The sequence below is a fragment of the Tremella mesenterica genome (genome assembly GCF_000271645.1).
Source record: "Tremella mesenterica DSM 1558 unplaced genomic scaffold TREMEscaffold_7, whole genome shotgun sequence".
NCBI classification, from domain to species: Eukaryota; Fungi; Basidiomycota; class Tremellomycetes; order Tremellales; family Tremellaceae; genus Tremella; species Tremella mesenterica.
The window spans coordinates 552705-572730 of record NW_006711231.1 but is presented as its reverse complement, the minus strand read 5'-3'; the positions used below and the strand labels follow the sequence as shown (position 1 = coordinate 572730).

General features: G+C 46.3%; 7 protein-coding genes across 7 annotated transcripts; 5 read left to right on the top strand and 2 right to left on the bottom strand.

Moving 5' to 3' along the window:
• Nucleotides 1-641: 641 nt before the first annotated feature.
• Nucleotides 642-3263, top strand: TREMEDRAFT_44495 (uncharacterized protein). Its single transcript, XM_007005301.1, has 14 exons — nt 642-876; nt 921-947; nt 1027-1085; nt 1138-1191; nt 1254-1290; nt 1334-1413; nt 1463-1657; nt 1703-1992; nt 2051-2180; nt 2229-2313; nt 2356-2413; nt 2530-2626; nt 2673-2766; nt 2853-3263. The coding sequence occupies exons 1-14, from the start codon at nt 707-709 to the stop codon at nt 3100-3102; spliced, it is 1626 nt and encodes a 541-aa protein (XP_007005363.1). The 5' UTR covers nt 642-706; the 3' UTR covers nt 3103-3263.
• A 412-nt stretch (nt 3264-3675) lies between these two features.
• TREMEDRAFT_69133 (uncharacterized protein) lies at nt 3676-5122 on the top strand (the record flags this gene model as incomplete). Its single annotated transcript, XM_007005503.1, has 5 exons — nt 3676-3742; nt 3937-4132; nt 4225-4469; nt 4551-4748; nt 4893-5122. The coding sequence occupies 5 exons, from the start codon at nt 3676-3678 to the stop codon at nt 5120-5122; spliced, it is 936 nt and encodes a 311-aa protein (XP_007005565.1).
• A 414-nt stretch (nt 5123-5536) lies between these two features.
• Nucleotides 5537-7589, top strand: TREMEDRAFT_63139 (uncharacterized protein; the record flags this gene model as incomplete). The annotated part of the gene is made up of 3 exons (XM_007005386.1): nt 5537-5796; nt 5956-7502; nt 7567-7589. 3 exons carry the CDS (start codon nt 5537-5539, stop codon nt 7587-7589), a joined length of 1830 nt encoding a protein of 609 aa, XP_007005448.1.
• A 661-nt stretch (nt 7590-8250) lies between these two features.
• TREMEDRAFT_31884 (uncharacterized protein) lies at nt 8251-12340 on the bottom strand (the record flags this gene model as incomplete). Its single annotated transcript, XM_007005245.1, has 14 exons — nt 8251-8525; nt 8569-8628; nt 8672-8746; nt 8801-8981; nt 9078-9183; nt 9279-9391; nt 9431-9534; nt 9581-9644; nt 9691-9999; nt 10054-11041; nt 11085-11525; nt 11573-11778; nt 11831-11951; nt 12015-12340. 14 exons carry the CDS (start codon nt 12338-12340, stop codon nt 8251-8253), a joined length of 3369 nt encoding a protein of 1122 aa, XP_007005307.1.
• A 224-nt stretch (nt 12341-12564) lies between these two features.
• TREMEDRAFT_32071 (uncharacterized protein) lies at nt 12565-13673 on the top strand (the record flags this gene model as incomplete). Its single annotated transcript, XM_007005267.1, has 4 exons — nt 12565-12771; nt 12821-12889; nt 12981-13245; nt 13408-13673. The coding sequence occupies 4 exons, from the start codon at nt 12565-12567 to the stop codon at nt 13671-13673; spliced, it is 807 nt and encodes a 268-aa protein (XP_007005329.1).
• A 196-nt stretch (nt 13674-13869) lies between these two features.
• TREMEDRAFT_39579 (uncharacterized protein) lies at nt 13870-16483 on the bottom strand. Its single transcript, XM_007005279.1, has 8 exons — nt 16293-16483; nt 15835-16075; nt 15343-15596; nt 14873-15058; nt 14669-14760; nt 14598-14624; nt 14286-14537; nt 13870-14204 (listed from the first exon to the last, which is right to left on the bottom strand). The coding sequence occupies exons 1-8, from the start codon at nt 16430-16432 to the stop codon at nt 14002-14004; spliced, it is 1395 nt and encodes a 464-aa protein (XP_007005341.1). The 5' UTR covers nt 16433-16483; the 3' UTR covers nt 13870-14001.
• Nucleotides 16484-17261: 778 nt separating this feature from the next.
• Nucleotides 17262-18126, top strand: TREMEDRAFT_22270 (uncharacterized protein; the record flags this gene model as incomplete). Its single annotated transcript, XM_007005207.1, has 4 exons — nt 17262-17538; nt 17587-17659; nt 17709-17891; nt 17940-18126. Coding segments are annotated over 4 exons (720 nt in total), but the record flags the coding sequence as incomplete, so codon positions are not given.
• Between the last annotated feature and the right edge of the window lie 1900 nt (nt 18127-20026).

Below are 20026 nucleotides of genomic sequence, written 5' to 3'. Positions count from 1 at the left end.
AGGGAGTGTTCAGTGACAAGGAGAGAAAAGACATGTTGGCAGGAGAGAGTTGGATACTTTGGATCTGGATTGGGTTTAATGGTAAAATCGGCGGTCAAAAAAGCTGCCTCGGTAAAATTTTACGGGCACGAGGAACGATCAAAGATGGTTCCTGATTGGTTGATCGCCGGAGTGCTAAAAATATGCATGGCCTCGCTAACTCAGTTGGTAGAGTGTGAGACTTTTAGTTTCCGCCTTGGTTGTAAAAATCTCACGGTCGAGGGTTCGAGCCCCTCGCGAGGCTTTTGCTAGCGCCAGCCTTCGTTTTTGATTCGTAGTTCTGGCACCTTGTCTGCAACCCCACGGAAGGGAAGAACTAGGGCTTGAGACTCATGTGCATGGTCGTATCGTACACACTGATGGAAGGCATTCGCCGTGGATGACCGACCGGAATTCCACCTCCATCTCGGTTCAAATTATAAGCGGGCCCAAAAACGACTTCCGGATCGAGAGCCGGTTGGCCCCACTCCCAAGGCACGGCCCTGATCTGTTTTTTTTTTCCAATTATTTCGACTCCGGTTGGTCCGGCTCAATTTCGGCCGTCCTTTGGTTTTTGCAGTCGCCCGTGACAGACTCGCATCCCATCATCTCTTCACTCATCACTTTCATCGCCTGTCAGGCAGCTTTATTCAGAAACTCTGTGCACCCGATAGTCACACATCTCGAGATGGACTCAGAAAAATTGCACAGGGCAGATTCGTCCGCCTTCGTTGCTGACACCGAAGATCAGAAAATGCCTTCGACACTTCCCGACCATAAGCGGGCGTTGGCGGCTGAGATTGCTGCTATGAGTCCGGAAGAGTATAGGGTAGCTGAGCGTAAACTTGTGCGGAAGATGTGAGTGTTTGTGTCTGAAATATGATGGCTAGCTAACGGAAAAGCGACAAGAACTTGATTCCATGGATGACGTGAATAGCTTGTCCATTCACATTTTGCCAGATCATCAATGGAATATTGAACATCTGCAGACACCCGCTGACGTAGTAGCCTCCTATATCTCATGTCATTCCTGGATCGTGTCAACATCGGAACGGCCAAACTCACAGGTGAGGTTTATTCCCGCAGATCGTACGTGCTTGAATGAGCTGACTCGCATAGGTCTTACCGCCCAACTGAAACTTACCTCACTACAGTACTCAAATGCGTCAATGAGTGAGTCCTACCTACGAGAACAAGGACAGGCACAGGAAATCGGATAGGCTGACATGCTTCAGTCTTCTTCGTCAGCTACGTGGCTTTTGAGGTGCCGGGGTGAGAAATCTTCCATGATTTGTCTGAGGGTGCTCACCATCAGCAACCTCGTCTTGAAACGTTTCCGTCCCTCTCGCTGGATCCCGTTCACAATGATATGTTGGTCCATCTTCCAGATATTCAGTCAGTGTTATTTCAAATCGTCCAATCTCCGTGCGCTGATCGTCTCCAGTGGGTCTCGTCACCAACTACGGCCAACTCCTGGCCCTTCGCTTCTGTCTGGGCCTGTTTGAGAGCTCTTTATTCCCGTCTCTGAACATGCTTCTATCTTACGTGCTTTCATCTGATAGCGTTGCTTCTGCTGACCTGGGCAGGTTTTACTACCGTCGAGACGAAATCAACCGCCGATGTGCCATATTTTTCGCTGGTGAGTTACTCGCGTCGTGTGGCGGCGTCGATTGACTTTGGCTAGGCGCGGTACTTGCCGGCGCGTTCGGTGGCATATTCGGATACGCATGGAGTCGAATGAACGGGGTCGGGGGCAAGGAAGGTTGGACGTGGATCTTCATTTTTGAGGGTATCTTGACCCTCATCGTTGCCATCTTGTCGTTCTGGTTTATCCACGACTGGCCGGAGCAAGCTCGTTTCCTTACCCCACTGGAGAAGGAATTGCTGTTGGTGCGGATGAAACAGGACCAGGGTCTCGCGGGAGAAGGTACTTTCTCGAAGAAGGTCGTATTTGCTGCCTTAAAGGACTACAAGGTGGGTCACCGATTTCCGATAGAAACCCCTCCGTGGCATGACGATGTTAATGATCCAGACCTATGTCCTCATGCTCATGTACATCGGGGCGGCTGAACCTCTCTACTCGGGTTCTCTGTTCTCGCCTACCATCATAGCCGCTCTCGGCCACTGGTCCGTCACTCAGTCTCTTCTTCTAAGTACTCCTCGTGAGTTACACTCTGATTGTCCGCAGGCAGTCACTGACTCTACTCTAGCCTATGTTTGCTGCTTTATCAGTACCCTTGCCACGGCCTGGTATAGCGACAAATATCGCCAACGGGCGTTCCCTCTCATGTTCTGGTGAGTTGTTCAAGACTATAAGTCATGACACTGACATGTCAGGTCGGTCATTGCCATCATAGGATATGTCATCCTACTCAGCGTGAGCTTTGATAAGCCTGTGAGTGATCTGCAAACTGCCCTGACACATATGTCCCTGTGATTATCGTCGATCGTTCGACAGGTCTACGGGCGTCACGCTCGTCGACGATTGGCTACGGGTGTGCTTATCAACAGGGCGTTCTCTACTTTGCAGTCTTCGTCACGACCACCGCTGTCGGCCCACTGATTGCCACCACCATTGCTTGGACGGGCAATACCTTTGGTAATCATTGTGAGTCGCTTGAAGTTTTAGCAGGAAATCTCTCTAACAAGACCAGACAAGAAAGCTGTCTCAATGGGTTTGGTCTTTTCCGCCGGTAACAGTGGTGGCATCGTCTCATCTGAGGCCTACCGGAACAAAGACGCTCCGAGGTATGTCTCCTCCCAATCACCTGCCCGCCAGTCGTTCTTCCATCTATCATGTGTCTACCAGTCGAAATAGCATGTCTGATCCGCAGATTCATCCCCGGTCACGCTACAGCCATAGCTTTCGCCGCCTTGTGCTTCAGTGCCGCTTTATTACTACATATCACCCTTTCAAGAGAGAACAAGCGTCGGGACCGTGTCTATGGCCCTCCTCCCCAAGCTGATGAAGTGTACGAATGGGATGATCCGGCCACACAACGCAAGTGGGGTCTCGAAGGGAAGACACATGCGGAGATTGTCGCTCTTGGGGATGATCATCCCGCTTTCAGATACTTCACCTGAGCGACCGGTTTCTAATCTGGTGCGGGATTTATCATCTGTGGTATAATGTCAATAATTGGGGTTCAAGCGGAGGAAGAAGACCGGGACTAGCATCTCCTGGATGAGTTTCAAAAGGGATAGTGGTGAACAATGTAAATTCCCCAATGCATCCTCTTGGCCACATAATCCGTTTTGAACGCACAAATCTTGACATGACCCAGGAGGATTGGAGACGAATCTTTCTGGCTTTCGAATGAGGTAGATCTGTTCATCTCATTAGCTATATTGTCTAAGTCGGAAGCTCAAACGGAGATGTCAGAGTGAAGGGTATCCACCCGAATCTCGGCCGACTTCCTCAGGTCACGAGAGGGCACTCCCACGTGGAGTTGAAACATCATGGTGCCCCGCATCTGACAATTCAAAGCTCGGACCCTCTGCTTCCCTTGTTCCCTCCCATTCCTCTTCTACATCGTACCCCATCTCTAATCCTTTCCTTCATCTTACACTGTCTTTACAGTATTACACTGAGCACAGCCTACTATCTCGTATCATTCCGTCACTTGGATATTGATCTCACCCCTTCTCACAGTCAACATGACGCCCAAACGCCCTCCCACGTTGTCTCCCCTGCTATTTGTGAATCAAGGTCCTTTAGCGCCTGGTACGTTGCTTCCTCCTCTTCGTTCAATCTACCCCATTTTCCCTCTGGTTGTTCTCGACGATTCTTCTCCGCTCACATAGTGGCCTATGGGTTTCATGGGCGAAGGAGAATCTTGACGAGATGAGGTTGCAAACAAGTAGGTAAAGCGTGGGGAATGTCAAATGAGCAGGCCAAATCGCTAAAGTCTTGTACAGGTTCTGCGCCCCTTCCTCCCTCACCTTCAAGTGTACATCCGGAATATGTCCTAGATGGTCATTGGATTCCAGCGTGCAAGACCGACGGGACCGATCCATTGTTCGAATATCTGGAAAACACGTTGCCAAAACCCCCTTTGGAGAGTATAGTGCAGGTTCAATTAGACCCCTCGGAAACTCCGATAACGTCGATTCCGTGAGTTTGTCCCTTAGTGACCTCATCAAATCCTGTTCTCCCTTGTTGTGTTTGTAAGCAATGCAAATAGGGCAGATCTCACTGATTGTCAGCCGCGTCCAACCAATCATGATACAACCTACTGTTCTTGACTTCGCATCAGCTTCCACACCAAGCATCGATACTTCCAAAGACGCTCCCGTGGATATTATCGTCCCTTTGTGTCGACCTATGAGCGAAAGGAAGTGGGATGTGCTTGACGATGTAGTCAGTCGTTTAAACGGGAGATCAGAAGAAGCACCGGCAGGGGAAATCCAAGACGGACTGTCTCCTCCAAAAACGGTCAAAGTCGCCCTATGTCAGTCTTTCCCCCCAATTACTTGTGTCTCAAGGAAAAGGGGATACCACATGAGTTACATGAAAATGAACTGACTCGTAGCCGGTCTGATGCCACCACCTTTGACCCTCCCCTCCGCCCAGCTGGTCAATTCACCAGAATTCCAACTACATGCGTCACGGCTAGCCAATCTAAGCTTGCACGCGAACGTCTATCTCAAGCTGTTGCCTCCCGTCGTGGAAGTCGGTAATTCCCTCATCGAGGATAGGAAGGAGGTAGCTGATGTCGTCACCTTGTATCGTGGGTCCTGAATCTCTTGGTCCCCAACCAAGCTCGGATTCCCACCCTGTTCGGTATCTAATCACCTATTTCGTTTTGCCCCACGTCTGTAAACTCTAGACGTCCGACCGACTGCCTAACGAGATTTTTCAGCTGATACATCAGTGTCCCACGCTATCGAGACTTTCGGAACCCACCGATTGTTGTTTGGCTCTGATCACTGTCTTCCTCTGGATGTCCTACGAGCTCGAGCACAATATTCGAACGAGATTACTTCCCCGGTGAAGCAGGGGGAATGGTATGCTATATTGCGTAAATGTATCGCCGAGCTCGGAGAGGACAAGTTCGCCATGTCCGCCATCATGGGTAGTACGGCATCAGGATTGTATGAGTAAATGGGTTGAAGAGTATATGACTGGGATGGGAAGCATGTGGTGAAGGAAGACAAAGAGATTGTAGTTGTCTTTGAAGTGTCGAGGGAAATATATCCTTGTTCTCTGTGTTCATACATATCATGCACTATTGCTTACTTGAATCATATCGATCCATAGTGATTGTGACTGTGGTGCCGTACGTCTGATCATCAGTCCAGATCTGTGGATTGAGTATTGTCACCTAGCAACTCGTTGTCAACTGGTAGGTAGTCAAGGATCAGATCGACTGTCGCCTTCTTCACATATTCCGCCATGTTACCAACTTCGAATCTCTCTTTGCTTCTCTTCATCTTCTATCCTTTTCACCTGGGTGTTCTCATCCCCATCTAACACTCGTATCACCGAGTCATCACTGTCTTTGTGAAGAGGGTAAAGATGAAGATGATTGGGGAAAGTGGCACCTTGAGGAAAGTGGCGGATTTCTTCAAACTCGGATTAGACGCATGTCCTCGACCCGGTGCGAAGAAGAGAGACGATCTGCAGAGATTAGCGGAAGAGATCACTCTGCAGAGTATAGTCTCTGGTCAGACTTTATCTCCTGTAGGGAAATCGGACTTGACCAAATGGTTGGATCATTTAGGGGAAGGAGGGAGAGAGGGAAGGATGATCTATAATTTTTTGTGTGCGGTGGAAGAGTGAGTCTTTTCCCCCTTCCTCTAAAGCCTATACCATATACCTTTCGAACGTTCCCTCCCTCTTCGAATAAGTCTCTTTTTGCCAAGGAGACCTTATTATTGTAGATATTTGAATCAGTGAAGAGAAAGGGGTTAAAATTAGAGGAGCTCACGATAAAGTTACAAAACCTCATATGATCAACTTTCTCCTGAAGATAAATCTTCCATCCCAACAGTATTCGAAACAATATCTTCTTTATCACTTTCGAATCCTGAAATCTTAAAACCTACACATATTCCCAAACCTTCCCTTTTCTCCCTCACATCACTCGTCAAGTCCGAAACGACCTCACCGACCTTGGTTTCCTCATATTCGATATCGATGAATTCTGATGAACTCTTCACTGGAAAACCGACCAAATTACCATCGGAAATCACCTCTTCCACTGAGGAAATAACAGGTTTGAATTCATTCATCTTTGATCTCCCTCGTACTATCGTTCGTCCTTCTCCATTGGTCTTGGCGGATGAAGGAAGAACGAACGACCGAATGATATTATCTCCACAAGGAAGTAAGATGTCGAGTTTACAAAAAGGGAAAATTGGGAATAGGACGGTACCTTCCGTTCCGATGAGTGCAGTTACTGGATCTTCTTTCACTTTAGGATCTATGAGTTCGAGAGGAAGGAGAGGAGGTCCTGCTTTAGCTAGTGATTTTAGACTTCCTCCTTCTAGACATAATGAAGATAATGAGAAAAAGCAGAAGGAGGCAAATGAGATGAGTGATGATGAAGATTGGGATTCTTCTTCCCCTAGATCAAAATTGACGACGGGATTAGGACCACGGATCCCTCCAAAAGCCGTCGTTTCTCCTTCCCGGCAAACGAGACTGAATAGGGAAGATATATCACCGATCAACTCCAGTCCGACAACTCGAAGCTTCTTGTCGGGTACGACTTTGGCTCCTACCGTAATCACGACAGCTCTTCACAATGTAACAGATGGTCATCAGGAGTCAAAAGAGAAGGACAATTTGGTGACTTCCTTGGCCGGTGAGGACGTGAGTGTGGAGAACTTGAAGAAAGATCTTCCTCTTCATTCTGAACTTCAAAGTCTCCTTCAACAACTTATCCCTCTTCAACATCTCATCACGGAAGAGATACTGGATAACCTTCATCTTTATTCAGCTCATACCACCCATCCAACTTTGTTTGACCCACTCCTCCCATCACTGATCACTCACTTCTCCTCAGATAATCTCCCACGATTCTTACAAGCTTCCATCAAAAATCTTCATCGTCATACTGCTCTCGGTCGTCTTTTAGTGGGAATATCCACCAGCGTAGTCAGTTTCTTGGCTACCATCTTCCTCCTTCTCGATCCATCACCATTTACATTGTGGGAGAGCGAAATCAGTAGACCATGGAGATTGTTGCTCATTCCTGTCCTCCTGGGAGGGATTGGCTATGGTCTTGGCGCAAGAGCTGGAATGTGTTTCTGGCTTGCATTATTTGGCGTCACGGAAGATCCTTACGATTATCAAGAGTTGGAAAGATTAAACTCCCACGCCAGTCAGCCAGAAGGGAGATCCAGCCGATGGTGGGGTATGGGAAATAGTGGAAGACCTAGGAGAAAGTTGCAGAAAAGAGGATCGAAGTCGAGGAGTGATAGTTATCCGTTAAGTGTGATTGCAGGAGGAAGGGATAGGTTAGAAACGGGTGGTTTTGGTAAGAGGAGACAAGGGTTATGGATCATGTTGTGGAGATTGACAGGAACGGCATGGAACGTGAGAAAAGTTCAGGATCCCATATTGAGGAGATATCAGAGAAGAGCAGCTTGGAGAATCGCTGGAATGTTGGTTTTCGTTTTGTCAGGAGTGGGCGTGGTTTTGTTCTTCTTGCCGTATATCAGAATCAAGTCGTCAGAATGATGGTCAGCGTCGAAGGGTGTATTGGGTACATGCAAATTGAATGTGTTGTACAGACCCATGAGACACTGATGGGTAATGAGATGCTGGGTATCGATTGTTTCGTCACTTCTGAGCTCAATGCCAAGATGTGCCAGTGAATTGTTTTGGAAAGGACGGAGAGAGCTGTCATCGTCGTGGTGGTCTCACCTTTGAAGGTGTGGTTACCGGTGCGTATTGTCTTTGCCGTTCGAGTCGCTGTTGACTCACTTCTTGGCCGTGAGGACTGAGATATGCAGGTGACCACGATGGAGTATCGGCAGTTGGTGAATTTCCAGTCCGGGATTTCTGAGGAGTGGGGAGAGATATAAAGGCAGAAGCTTGAGGTGTTGAAGATGGCGAGACGGTAGTTGGATCTGCAGGATTCTGAGGTACTTTGAAGCTCTACTTGGTCAACCACTATCTTCTAAAAGCCGTGCCACGGATGGTGACACTATCAACCGCCTCTGATACCTCTGAAATTGTTCGACGGAAAGCAGTAGCTGAACGATATAGAAGGAAGAACAGTCTCAAATGAGGATGAGAAGAAAACTCACATATTTTGCTCCATTGCTGAAGATATCCTCCATCAGTTCTTCAAATTTGCCTGCCTTCTGATATTTCCGATACAGCTTATACAGCAACAAAGCGTATTCGGCATCTTCGATGGAATCGTGAGTACTTGTCTGTATATCTTTTTGTAGTAGATACCAAGATAAGAATCGCAATGACAATTTGCGTTGTCGTTTGGGAAGTACGAAGAGGTTGACAGTGTCCATAACTTGAGATGGGGGGACGAAGATGTCTGATCCCGTCAGCGCTGTTGTCGTGTAACATACACGACTCACTGATGGTACGGAAATCTTTCGCTAATCCGTGTCCCACGAACACACAGCCCATATCTACGACTAGATGTCAGTTTGACACATGCTAAAGATGAAATCCACGCACGTAATCGGAGTTTCTTGTAAGCCACTTTGAGAGGGACAAGCGTATGAGGTGAGAGTTCTGGGTCTAAATCACCGCCTGGGGATCAGCGTCACAGTGTCTCAAACCTTCAGCAATACTTTTCTGGCTCACTTTGAATGCCGGAAAACTCTGTCAGGTAATCCACGACGACTTCCTTTGTGTGGATATAGTCATCGATGAAAGGTATCGTCTCCTTCTGTCCTTCACCACGAAGTACTGACACTCGAGCGAGGGACATGTGCGAAGGACGAAGGACATTTTTCGTTCCATCTGACCGGAATTCCATTTCTTCCTACATTTCGTCAGCTTGCTTCTCTACCCACCTCCGTGTAGAGAAGCGAGGTTCTACTTTTACACTGCTCAGTGGGGAGCGAGGATAGAGACTCACAGGTTGAAGGAGGACAAACTCGGCGTCGATAGCGATGGTCGTGCCCGGCTTGGGCATCTCGTCTGGACTGAGGATGACATGCTTAATCTCGTCATCACGACGATGTCTACAGTTGAGCGACACTTCAGGTCCTGGATTACATTTTTACTGGAAGGGAAATCGCCAAATGATGCAAAATGAGATCTGACAAAGCAGACATACCTAGCCATGGAGACATCGTCCAGCAGAGAGCGAAGATCCAAAGTCTTGGGCAAAACGCTCAAGTCCAAGCTTTGGTTCACATCCACCCTTTCAAATATGCACACGGCCGGTGTCTGATATCAGCTTCGTCCACCGCACACGACCAAGCTCACCTTCCAGTCGGCAGGGAAAGAAAACACGGTTTCTTCCGATATGGGTCGTACCACAAAGTCGTTGAACATTACCCAACCCCCGTCACTATCGTCGTCCGCATCGACTGTCATCAGCCATGCGCACACGTCATTATGTAGAACTTGACGTACTTTTTGCAAAAGCTACGAGGTGGGAAGGTGCATCTAGTGTGTCTTGTACCTGTATGACCAGCGACTAGGGATCATCAACTCAATGCCATGAATCGAAAGTGTGAACTCACCCTCAGTTGATAAGCGACTGCTTCCGGTCCGTCTCCGGCAAACATGTCTCCGTCAGACCCTACAATGATGGATAGCACGGTGGGGAGGAAAGGTTCCTGATCAGGATGATCTTTCCATATATCGAAGATTGCTGGAGAGGTGACCTTAGCATTGACTGACAAGACAGGCGGTAGGGATGTAATACCGTGTGCCAAACGACGGGAGATATTCAGTCGAGCGAATTGTTTGCAGTTGAGGCAAGAAGCTTTGTGTAGTGTATCCCGACTGACAGAGGATGCTAAGATTTCAGAGAAGGATACATCATCAGACTGATATCAGCCCATTTGCTTCGAGGATATAGCAAAGGAAGCGGAAGAACTCACATTTTTGGGATATTGTAGATCAACCGCTTGCAATGTTGAATCCCTCTCTGTGACATATCCGCAAGCGGCGCATGTACTGGTAGTCCTGACTTTGACACCAACAATTTGATCGATGGCAGACATGACGGAATTTGGTCCGTCTACATTGTTTCTGTCACCAAGACTGAGATCGGCGAGGGTTTTCGGCAAGAGATCAAATGTCTTTCCTTCCACGATGGATTCCGTACTAAACGTAGATAAGAGCCATCGATTAAAGTTCTGTATCATATTTCCATAAGCCGAAGTCGACTTGCTACTGGTATTTTCCTCCAAAAGACCTAAAGCAACAGCTTGCGGTGTGGCACTGAACGCTCTGGAAAAGTTGCTAGCTTGACAATTGATACCCTTGGCATCTTCTAGCATCCTGAAGAGAAAGCCCGCTTCGCACAGTAAACAATGTTCTTTCTTGCAGTCCACACAAATATGTGCTTTCGCCACAGCTCTGACCGGTATAGTGTAATGAAGAGCTTGTAGAAGGGCGTTGGTGTATGAATTGAGAATGTCCGTTTCGAGACCCGAAAAGGAAGTATCGTTATAGTATGCAAAATCGAAATCCTCCACACCGAACTTTGAATATTTGATTTCCACCTTTTTGAAATATTTAGGTACTGTGTCAAGATCGACTTCCTCGTCATCCTCGAAAAACACATTATCTTTTGTCCGACGTTCTGAACGAAAACGAGGTGCGGATTGACGTCTATCTCTCCTGTGCTTGGCTGCAGTCGGGCCACCAGCGATAGGGCGTAATTTGAGACGACTAATACCTTTATCCTCTGGACCGAGACGTGCCCATAGCGTTCCGTCTTGAAGATGTAGCTTGGCTTGAATGTTATCGGGGATAGGTTCGAGAGAATTGTAAAAAGGAGAATAATCTGTGGCATAATCGGCGGGTGGAAAGTTGGAGAGAAGTGGTTCGGTATAAACCGGCATTCCAACGAGGTTGAGGGGACTTTACATCAGTACTGCTGGAATTATGCAAAAGAATGCCATACGTGTCATCTGTCCATAAAATCATAGGAGGGGGTTCTGCATCATCTGGCCATTCGGGAGTAGTACCATCGAACCCATTGAAAGGTGGGAGATACCATTGTCCATCTTCACTTCTGGGAGCATGTTCACTGATGTCGTGTGTAGTCCAAAGATGTAAATTCCCATTTCCTTCTCCAAATACCAAGTAATCACCCATCGGACTGAGAGCCATCGAAGTGACGAAAGAACCAACATTGAGAGGTTGGAATGTAGTACTTTGGGGTCCTTGACTGGTGTCGACATTCTGCATGAAACCTTGTTGGGAAGTAACGACCATTTTCATAGGGTCGGTAGGATGTAAAAGACAAAATGCCGCTCCTTCGGGGAACGTCACAGGGGGGAGGGAACGAAGTGTTCGGACGTCATAAACCCTGACAAAGGTATCAGATAAGGGATGTCCTTGTCTATTTCTCAGCTGAAGATAGTGTGATTGAGATATTTATAAACTGACCTATGTGTCCATCCCCACGTTGCGACTAAATTACCTTGAAGATCCGCTCCGCTCAATCCTCCTGTGTGGGCTTGAAAGGGTTTACTCCCTACCATGGGTTTGAAACCTGTTCTGGGATCGAGGATATTCACTTGGCCGGAGAGTGAAGCGCAAACGACGTTTCGAGCTTGTGAGAATAGTTTAACCGTGGGACTTGGAGTGTCATACTATTGCACTTCAGCCCTGTTAAGCTCATTAGATGCTTGAAGGATTCCTCACATAACGGACTACTTCTCCTCGACTGGCATTGGCAAGTAACATTTGTCCACTTCCCCCAGCTAAGACCTCATGGCTGTTGATAGGGTTCGGAGTCATAGTGTTTAACGTCTTCAACTTGTCCCTGATTGTCAGAAAAGCTAAATCACATCATGTATCTGGTGAGAGGAAGAAGAAGAAGACAAACTCTACGATCCACTTTGGTTGTCCACCACGTTTCCTCCCTGTCATCCCACCCAAAGTCAACGTCCAAACATCCCTCTCTGTCATTCTGATCTCCTTGACTTCTTCATTGATCGGTAATCTATACATTCCCGGAGGTGTTGAGACCACGGGGAATTGTACATTCCTGTGAAGCGAAAGAGGGGAGCATAATGCCGATACGAGTCCGGAGGATGAACCGACCCAAAGTAGATCTGACGTGGGGTCGACGGTGAGTGCTGTTGGCCATGGTTGAGGGTCGTAGGGGGTAGGAGGTAATGGGAAAACGTGAAGGGGTCGATAATATGTCATCTTTGAGGTTGTGTTAATGATGACAGGTACATAGGTAGTTAGATGTCAAAGTGTAAAGAGTTTAGAACAACTTGAATTATTAAATCGAGTTGTCTCTTTCTTTCTCTTTCTCTTTGTCTTTTGTACTTGTATTCTATTCCACTCAATAACTCTATTCCACTCAATAACTCTATTCCACTCAATACTTCAATCACGCATGCATGAAGCAAACAGCTATAACAACCATGAACAAGATTATCACTTTTTCCCATTGGCGAAAATCTCTCACTTCTTCCATACCTACCAAAACAACAAACCTCATAATACTAAATCGAAGACAATTACACAACTACTCTTCTCCATACTCGTACTCTGAAAATGGTAACTTTTCCGACCCATCTTCTAACCCTGTCATACGTGATGCTTTGGTACCTATAGTAGTTGAACAAACTGTGAGGTTTTTCATTCCAATTTCATATGATATCTGAACTGAATGATCAGGCAAGAGGTGAAAGATCATATGATATTTATTCAAGATTATTACGTGAAAGAGTTATTTTTCTAGGTCCTGTCAGTTTTCAGTCCTTTTCCCCTAAAACCTCTTATTTTTTTAATACTTTTCCTTTCCAGAATATATAGTTGATTGATAACTGACCTATAGGTATCATCAGAACCTTCTACACTCCTCACTGCTCAATTACTTTTTCTAGAAGCTGAAGATTCACAAAAACCAATCAAATTATATATCAACTCCCCTGGAGGTAGCGTCACGGCAGGTTTAGCAATTTACGATACGATGCAATACATTTCTTCTCCTGTACATACTTTTTGTTTAGGTCAAGCGGCCAGTATGGGAAGTTTGTTACTTGCTGGTGGTCAACCTGGACATAGGTATGCGTTGAAGAATAGTAGTGTTATGATACATCGTGAGTCCAAGTAGTTTCTCTTCTTCGTCTTCCCACACGGGTATGTTACAAATCTATTCTCTGTGAGATCGTATATCGAAGACACGCGTTACTGTACTTTGGATCAATTTACATGTGTCGTCGACTTTGCTAGGGTGAGGGTGACAAGCTTGCTAATTGCAGAACCTTCCGGAGGAGCATCAGGTCAAGCTTCCGATATAGCCCTTCACGCAAAAGAAATCCTACGTATACGTGCGGCTCTCACAGACATCTACGCATATCATTGTGTTCGATCGGAAGAACCTTTGACCGATGCGAGGGATAGGTTCGAAAAGGCTTTGGAGAGGGATTATTTTATGACTGCTGAAGAAGCTGTGGAGTTCGGGATCGTGGATAGTATCGTTGAACAGAGAGGGAAAGCCAAGCCGGAAGAGGAGAAACAAACTTGAGATTTGGTTTTTCTCTTAGTCCCACCACTTCATTCCCTTTTCGCACTCTTCTTTCGGATCTTTCGAATCGTCTTCATCTCCCTTATTCAGTAGTATGTCACTCTTGTGTACCGGGGAAAGATGTCGGCGAAGGAGACAATGACTTTGTGAGGGAATGAAGTAGCTATGGAGATCATAGACGCGGAAAGATCTACAGCAGGGCATCAGGTACATCTGTATGCATTTCGTGAGATCATATTGCAATGCAAACACTACAGCTTGGTGGGTGGAGGATGAGAGCGCAAAAGACTGAACTCGTCGAGTCAAAGTCATCGATTGACGGTGTGAATCAAAGTTCCTTTTCCCCCTTAAGTTTCAAAGGCGTCGACTTGTTATTGTCCATCGCCCGCAAACGCTCCGGTAAGACAGGATGCGAATGGTGATACATCGAGTAAAGCCAGTCGTTATGTGGTGAAGAGAGATTGGTGACATGAAGTTTGATAAGGGACGAACATAAAGCGTCTTTTTTGCCTAGTTGAACACCGAATTCATCTGATCATTAGCCACCTGAGAATAATCCTTGACGACGGAAGATAAAGTGAACCTGGCTGATCACGAGATGACAAAACTCACCAGCTTGATACTCGTACTTCCTAGTTTGAGCATTCAAGAAGAACTTGACGATCGTGTCGAGGGGATCTAATACCATTTGGTACAATACAAAACTTATGAAAACCGGTTGTCTTTGACCAAGAGAGGGGGAAGCGAGTCGTGGGTCAAAGCCGAAGGAAGAGTATAGTGATTTGTTGTGCATGAAGATGAGGAATGCTGAGATGTTGAGTAGTATATGGAACTGAGCAGCGATGAGTAGTTTGGTAGGGTGAGCTAGGATCAGCGCGGTTCGATATCCGTGCGGGCATAAACAAGCAAGAGAAGGAAACTCACAGAAGTACCAATGACCAAGTTCGTGACCTTTCAGTCAGCGAAGCTCTTGACGTTGGAAAGAGTATACCCACTCAGCACAGCTTCAACCTCTGTAGGAGTGGATTTCTCGATAAGAGTGTCATAGATGACGATGTGCTTTGACCATGGTAAGCCGTAGAAGTAACTGGATGTCAGCCTTGCCGACAAACTTTCTTCCTACCACAATCATGACACCATCATGGCAGTGGGGATGTCATGAGGTCATCAGAGTCAAGAACTTCAGAGGGACGACCCACGCGTTCGAATGAGAACTTCGCTTGCTCCCGTCAATCTGATACAAATGTGTCAAGGGAAAGTTTAACTTCTTCGCCAAGCTCTCTACCATGGTTCGTAATTCACCTTCCGGCAGAGGGGTAAGTTTGTTGAAGAGAGGTTGAATGAAAGTGGGGAAGATGATTTGTAGTAACAGCTGAATGGAGATCCTATGAATTAGCCAAATCCGCCCGAGCCCGAAATACCATGCTGTAGAGTTGTCTGACAAGAAAAAAGCGTATGGGGTCCCTAATACTATGTGACTAGTTTCGAGACTCCTAGATAGCATGTAAAGATGGAAGTCATAGTACAGGTCATGATAGAAGTCATAGTACAAGTCAAGAAAGAAATCGTCGGCAGAGAGGAGGGACGACGATGCCAACAGTCCATGGAAGATGGCATTAATATGGTGGAGATGGCAGGAGGAATTTTGGAAAAGTAAATCTGTACCCACAAGAAAACCATAAGCCAAGGAACGAAAGCTCTTCCTGCCCACCCTATAATCCTCAAGAGACCAGCTAACAAAGGCAAGCCTATCACGCCGACCAAAGAATAAGTCACCAGTTGATCTTTGATCCAAAGTCCCACAGAAGACTTATTGAACCCATGTCTTTCTTCAATGACAAAAGTCCGGTAATATTCCCATGGAAGGGAAAGTAAAGATGGAAAGAGAGAGAGGATGGTGAACCAGATTAAAGAGTGTGTGATCTAAATTCTCAGCGATTTCTCCTTGCTCCAACATGTCACACAGAAGGCCGAATGACGAGAAGGTAAGTTTTCAAGATGAGAGAAAGTATTTCCCATCATACCCATTCAAATCACACATTAAAGTCCACCATGATAGAATCATGACAGACTTACTTCATGTCAGGATAATTTGTGAAAGGGGTGTGTGTGTGTGTGGGAGAGAGAGAGAGAAGGAAGAGGGGGGGGGGGAGCCACTCACAACTCTCTCCTCACTCAGACCAAATTTTCTCATCAATTCCCCACTCCAGCCCCAAGCCCGAACATAGAACCCTCCACTGATCAAACCCCAACTTAACAACTGTGACCAAACAGTTTTCAACAATTCCAGACGACATTTATCTTTACCGTATTTCTGAGCTTTGGAGAAGGTGGTAGAATCGAGATGATCTTTGATTTCTGGTGGTGGGGATGGGAGAGAATAACATCGTAGTTGACGAGAACTATGTGTGAGCGGGGAATACTGTTAATTATCTCCAGGACCATGTAGAGTAAAGATATCTCCAGGACCATGTAAAGTAAAGATATCTCCAGGACCATGCAGAGTAACGAAGGATCAAGTCAAAGAGGAGAACACAATGGATTAAGGAAGGATTGGAAAAGTGGTAAGAGGATACAAGAATGGAGAAAAAGAGAGAAAGAAAGATAGCTTAGACGTACTATAGATAAACCTCGAAAGCGGTTTGCAACCAAGTACAAGCTACTACTATATTCTTCCAATCTATACTCGGATCATCGGCCAGAGAAGCGAGATGAGAAACACTTTTATCGAGCCATATCAAAGGTGAGAAAGATGTCATTGTTGACGATGTGACTGACACAAAAGACTAAGTTAGAGGAATGAAAACAAGGAGAGTAGTAGTAGTGACGTGGAGGAAAGAGGAGAAGCAGCTATGTAGCAGGATTCAGCACGGACCTCTCTTGTGTACAGTGGACGGGAAGTCTCAGGTTAGGTTTCCCGGCTTCGCCCGCTGGAAACACTCATGACCTTTCATTCACTATATTGACAAATCTTTCACCCAATCTTTGTTTCCTTGACATGAGTCTTGAATATAGTACACTACCACTAGACGAAACAGACATCCACCTTGATGAGACCTACCCACAATGTGTAGAGACTCTTCTATCATTGATCAACAACGTGAAACCTCCTAATCCAACTGGTAAGAACAGCAAGCCAGCTTCACGTGCGTGTCAACACTTCTTGCAGCTCTCTCTGGATGCTAATCCCTAGCTCTGTACACTGATGAGCTCGGCAGTGCCATCAAGAGATATTACCTTGAGGGAATGACTCAATGGCAAGCAATCAACGAACGACTGAAGCAAGAACATGGCATCAACTTTGGGTGTATTTGTCTGCTTTTCCGTCTGCTTTTCCGCTTTGATGATGCTGATCATAGATCCCGAGCAAGCTTTTTTCGTGCTACTCGGTTCTTTGGGCTTGGTACTGCACGCAAGACCAAGATGTCAACTCAAGATGTTGCTCAAGCAATGCAAGAAGAGCTGGAGGATGATCTTGGCCAGGCCATTGGCAAACGTGCAATGACTCACCGCTTAGCACTTCGTGGACTTCTTGTTCCTCGGTGAGTCTATTCACTTGCTCATCTGACTCAACTGAGCCACAATAGTGACTTGGTGTACAAGGCCATGAAAGAATACGCTCCTGAAGGCCTGCAGTCTCGTCGACCTGGGAGCAAGAAAGTCGCTCGATTCCCCATCATATCTGTTGGTCCAAATGAGCAATGGTCTATTGATGGACATGACAAATTGTCCTCATACGGAATTGGTATCTACGGGATCAGAGATGTCTATTCTGGACGTCTTCTTGCCTTGCAAGCAATGCCATCTAATCGGCAAAGTGAAGACGTACACTGCATATTTGTGGACACTGTGTTGAAGGTTACAGGTAAGTGATATCTCCTCTGCACAATATCTCTCACATAACTGATTGTAGGATTTCCACTTCAGATTGCAAGCGACCGCGGGTCAGAGATTGGGGAAGTGGTAGCCTCACAAGTTGCTTTTCGGTGAGTCTTCACCGCATCTTATGGACAACAGACTGGATCTGACGCCCAGATCAACATATTCACCTGTACCTGCCGATGAGGTCTTTCCTTACAAATTGCTAAAGAGCACTCACAACATCACCATCGAGCGTTCCTGGAGAAATGTACGAGAGAATGTTGTGGATCAAGTCAAGCTTGCTCTTTATTCTGCCTATAGCTCAGGTCTTGTTCACGACGGTGATCCTGTTCATCAGTAAGCTACACCTTTTCTTCAACAAGATGTCATGCTGATGGACGACAGAACACTCATCAACTGGATCATCCCTCCATTAGTCCAGAAATATCTTGACGACTTCGTCAAAATTTTCAACTCCTACCCAGTCTGGTATCAGAAAGAGAAAGCAAACCCTTCCGGGGCTTCAAGGAATGAGATATATTTCAATCCAACTCGCTGGGGTGGCAGGGACTGCCTACAGCATTTTCCTCAAATAAGTGTAATTGAAGACTTTCAAGCTGAAGTTCATGCCCGTGCACAGATGGCCTGGGTATCTAATGATGTTCACACTATCTGCATGGGTATTGTGGAGGGATCAGGACTAATCTATCCACCCGACAACTGGGAAGCAGCTTGGCTCTTATTCAAGGAGGTGGAAGCGGGTGCACGTGAGTCTCTACAGAAGCTATGGATGGAGATATGATGCACAGTTGTTTGCCACATCTCCAAACCCCGATGAACATAATTCCACCAATGAGATACCCAGACTGAACGTACTCCTTTGCTCACATTCCATCTACTGACATCACACACCTAGAATCTACATTACCTTTGAGAACTTACTTGCACGGACAGAAAGTTAAGAAAATGCCCTACATTTGTCGTGATTGTCAGAAATCATTCGTAAAGGATTGCCTCCAGCTTGAGACATGCCCGAAATGTCAAAAGATTGAACAGGTCAGCACCAACCCCAAAGATTCTGATAAGAAGGATATCACATATTACGAGGTAAGCAGTGCAGCTGGTTGAAGTTGTGCTGAAAGTTTCAGTCACGACCACAGTGTCTGACCTGCGGGATATTTGGTACACAGTGTTTTCTGAAGACACCTCTACTAGAGAAAGCAGATCCTCAAATCTGCGATAAATGCAGACGTGAAAGTATGTTATTTCATCGTATATTCAACAAGGAATTTTGGCTGACAATGTGGATAACACCAAAACTTTGGGAGCAAATCGTCAAATTGCTCAAGCTGCACTGCAGGGAGCTACTTTTAGGCAGAGTCTCCCCATGCCTCAGCAGGGGATCACACCTGGTGCTTGGGTACTAGATGAGCGTGCTCAAAGGAAAACTGCTGTGAAAGCAGGCTTGAACTCGAAGGGTCCTGCCATGCAGGTACGAATCCTGATAAGTAAGTCTTCCAGTGATCTTTGCCCTGACAATGTCTCTGATGTGCAGTTCATGATGGCAAAGCTCAAGAGTGGAATCCCGCCGTCTTTGACTCTTTGTTCGTCGGCAATTGGAAAGAAACTCTTGACACAAACCTGGACGAGGCTCTAGAACTCGGTCAAGCCATGTGGGAACATGGAAAGGGAGAAGAGGAGACGGGGCGTACTTACGAACAGTGAGTGTTAATACTGCTACCATAATTTTAAGTGCTGACACACAGATGTAATCCCCGTCCAGCTTTACCCAATATCAAGAACGAGCCGATCGCCCTTCCAAACGAATTTCTTCCCCTCAGCCTGCATGAGTTCTATACAACATATTGCAAGGTCAATCGGCTTTACCTTGTGAAGAAGGATACAGAGCAAACTGGTTTTATCCGCATATTCTTGCTGTTGACCGTGGATGATAAGGTGTGTCATTATATAGCAAGCATCACAAGCAGGGCACAAACCGCTGACCTTTGTAGAATTCATATAAGCTTCCTGAGCCCAGTCAACAATCAGTCAACGACAAGCTATCTCACAGTTCTCACCGCTCGTTGTTGTCTACTTCTCGTCTTTCTCGATGTGCAGCCTCCGCTCCATATACCAGGACCTCAACCAACAGTAGTGATACATCAAGCATATCAATTGTCACTGGAAGAAACAAGACTGTGGTCACTGGACGTAATATGGGACCAATCAGTAACTTGTTTGCGGGCTTCCGTGTGTCAAGCACAGCACTGCAGAACAATGCCACACTTGGTAAGTTTCTCTGTAATCATGGTAGTGGTTAATTACGCAGGTCGTATGGCAGATTCCATTTCAGAGACACATGGTATCATATTTGAATCTATTGAATACATCAAAACTGTCTACCAGCAAAGGAATGATGGCTCTTTCATTCCAGTGCGGAGTGCCCCTGAAACTGGATTACTTGCTGATAAGCCCTTTGATAATGGCAGTCA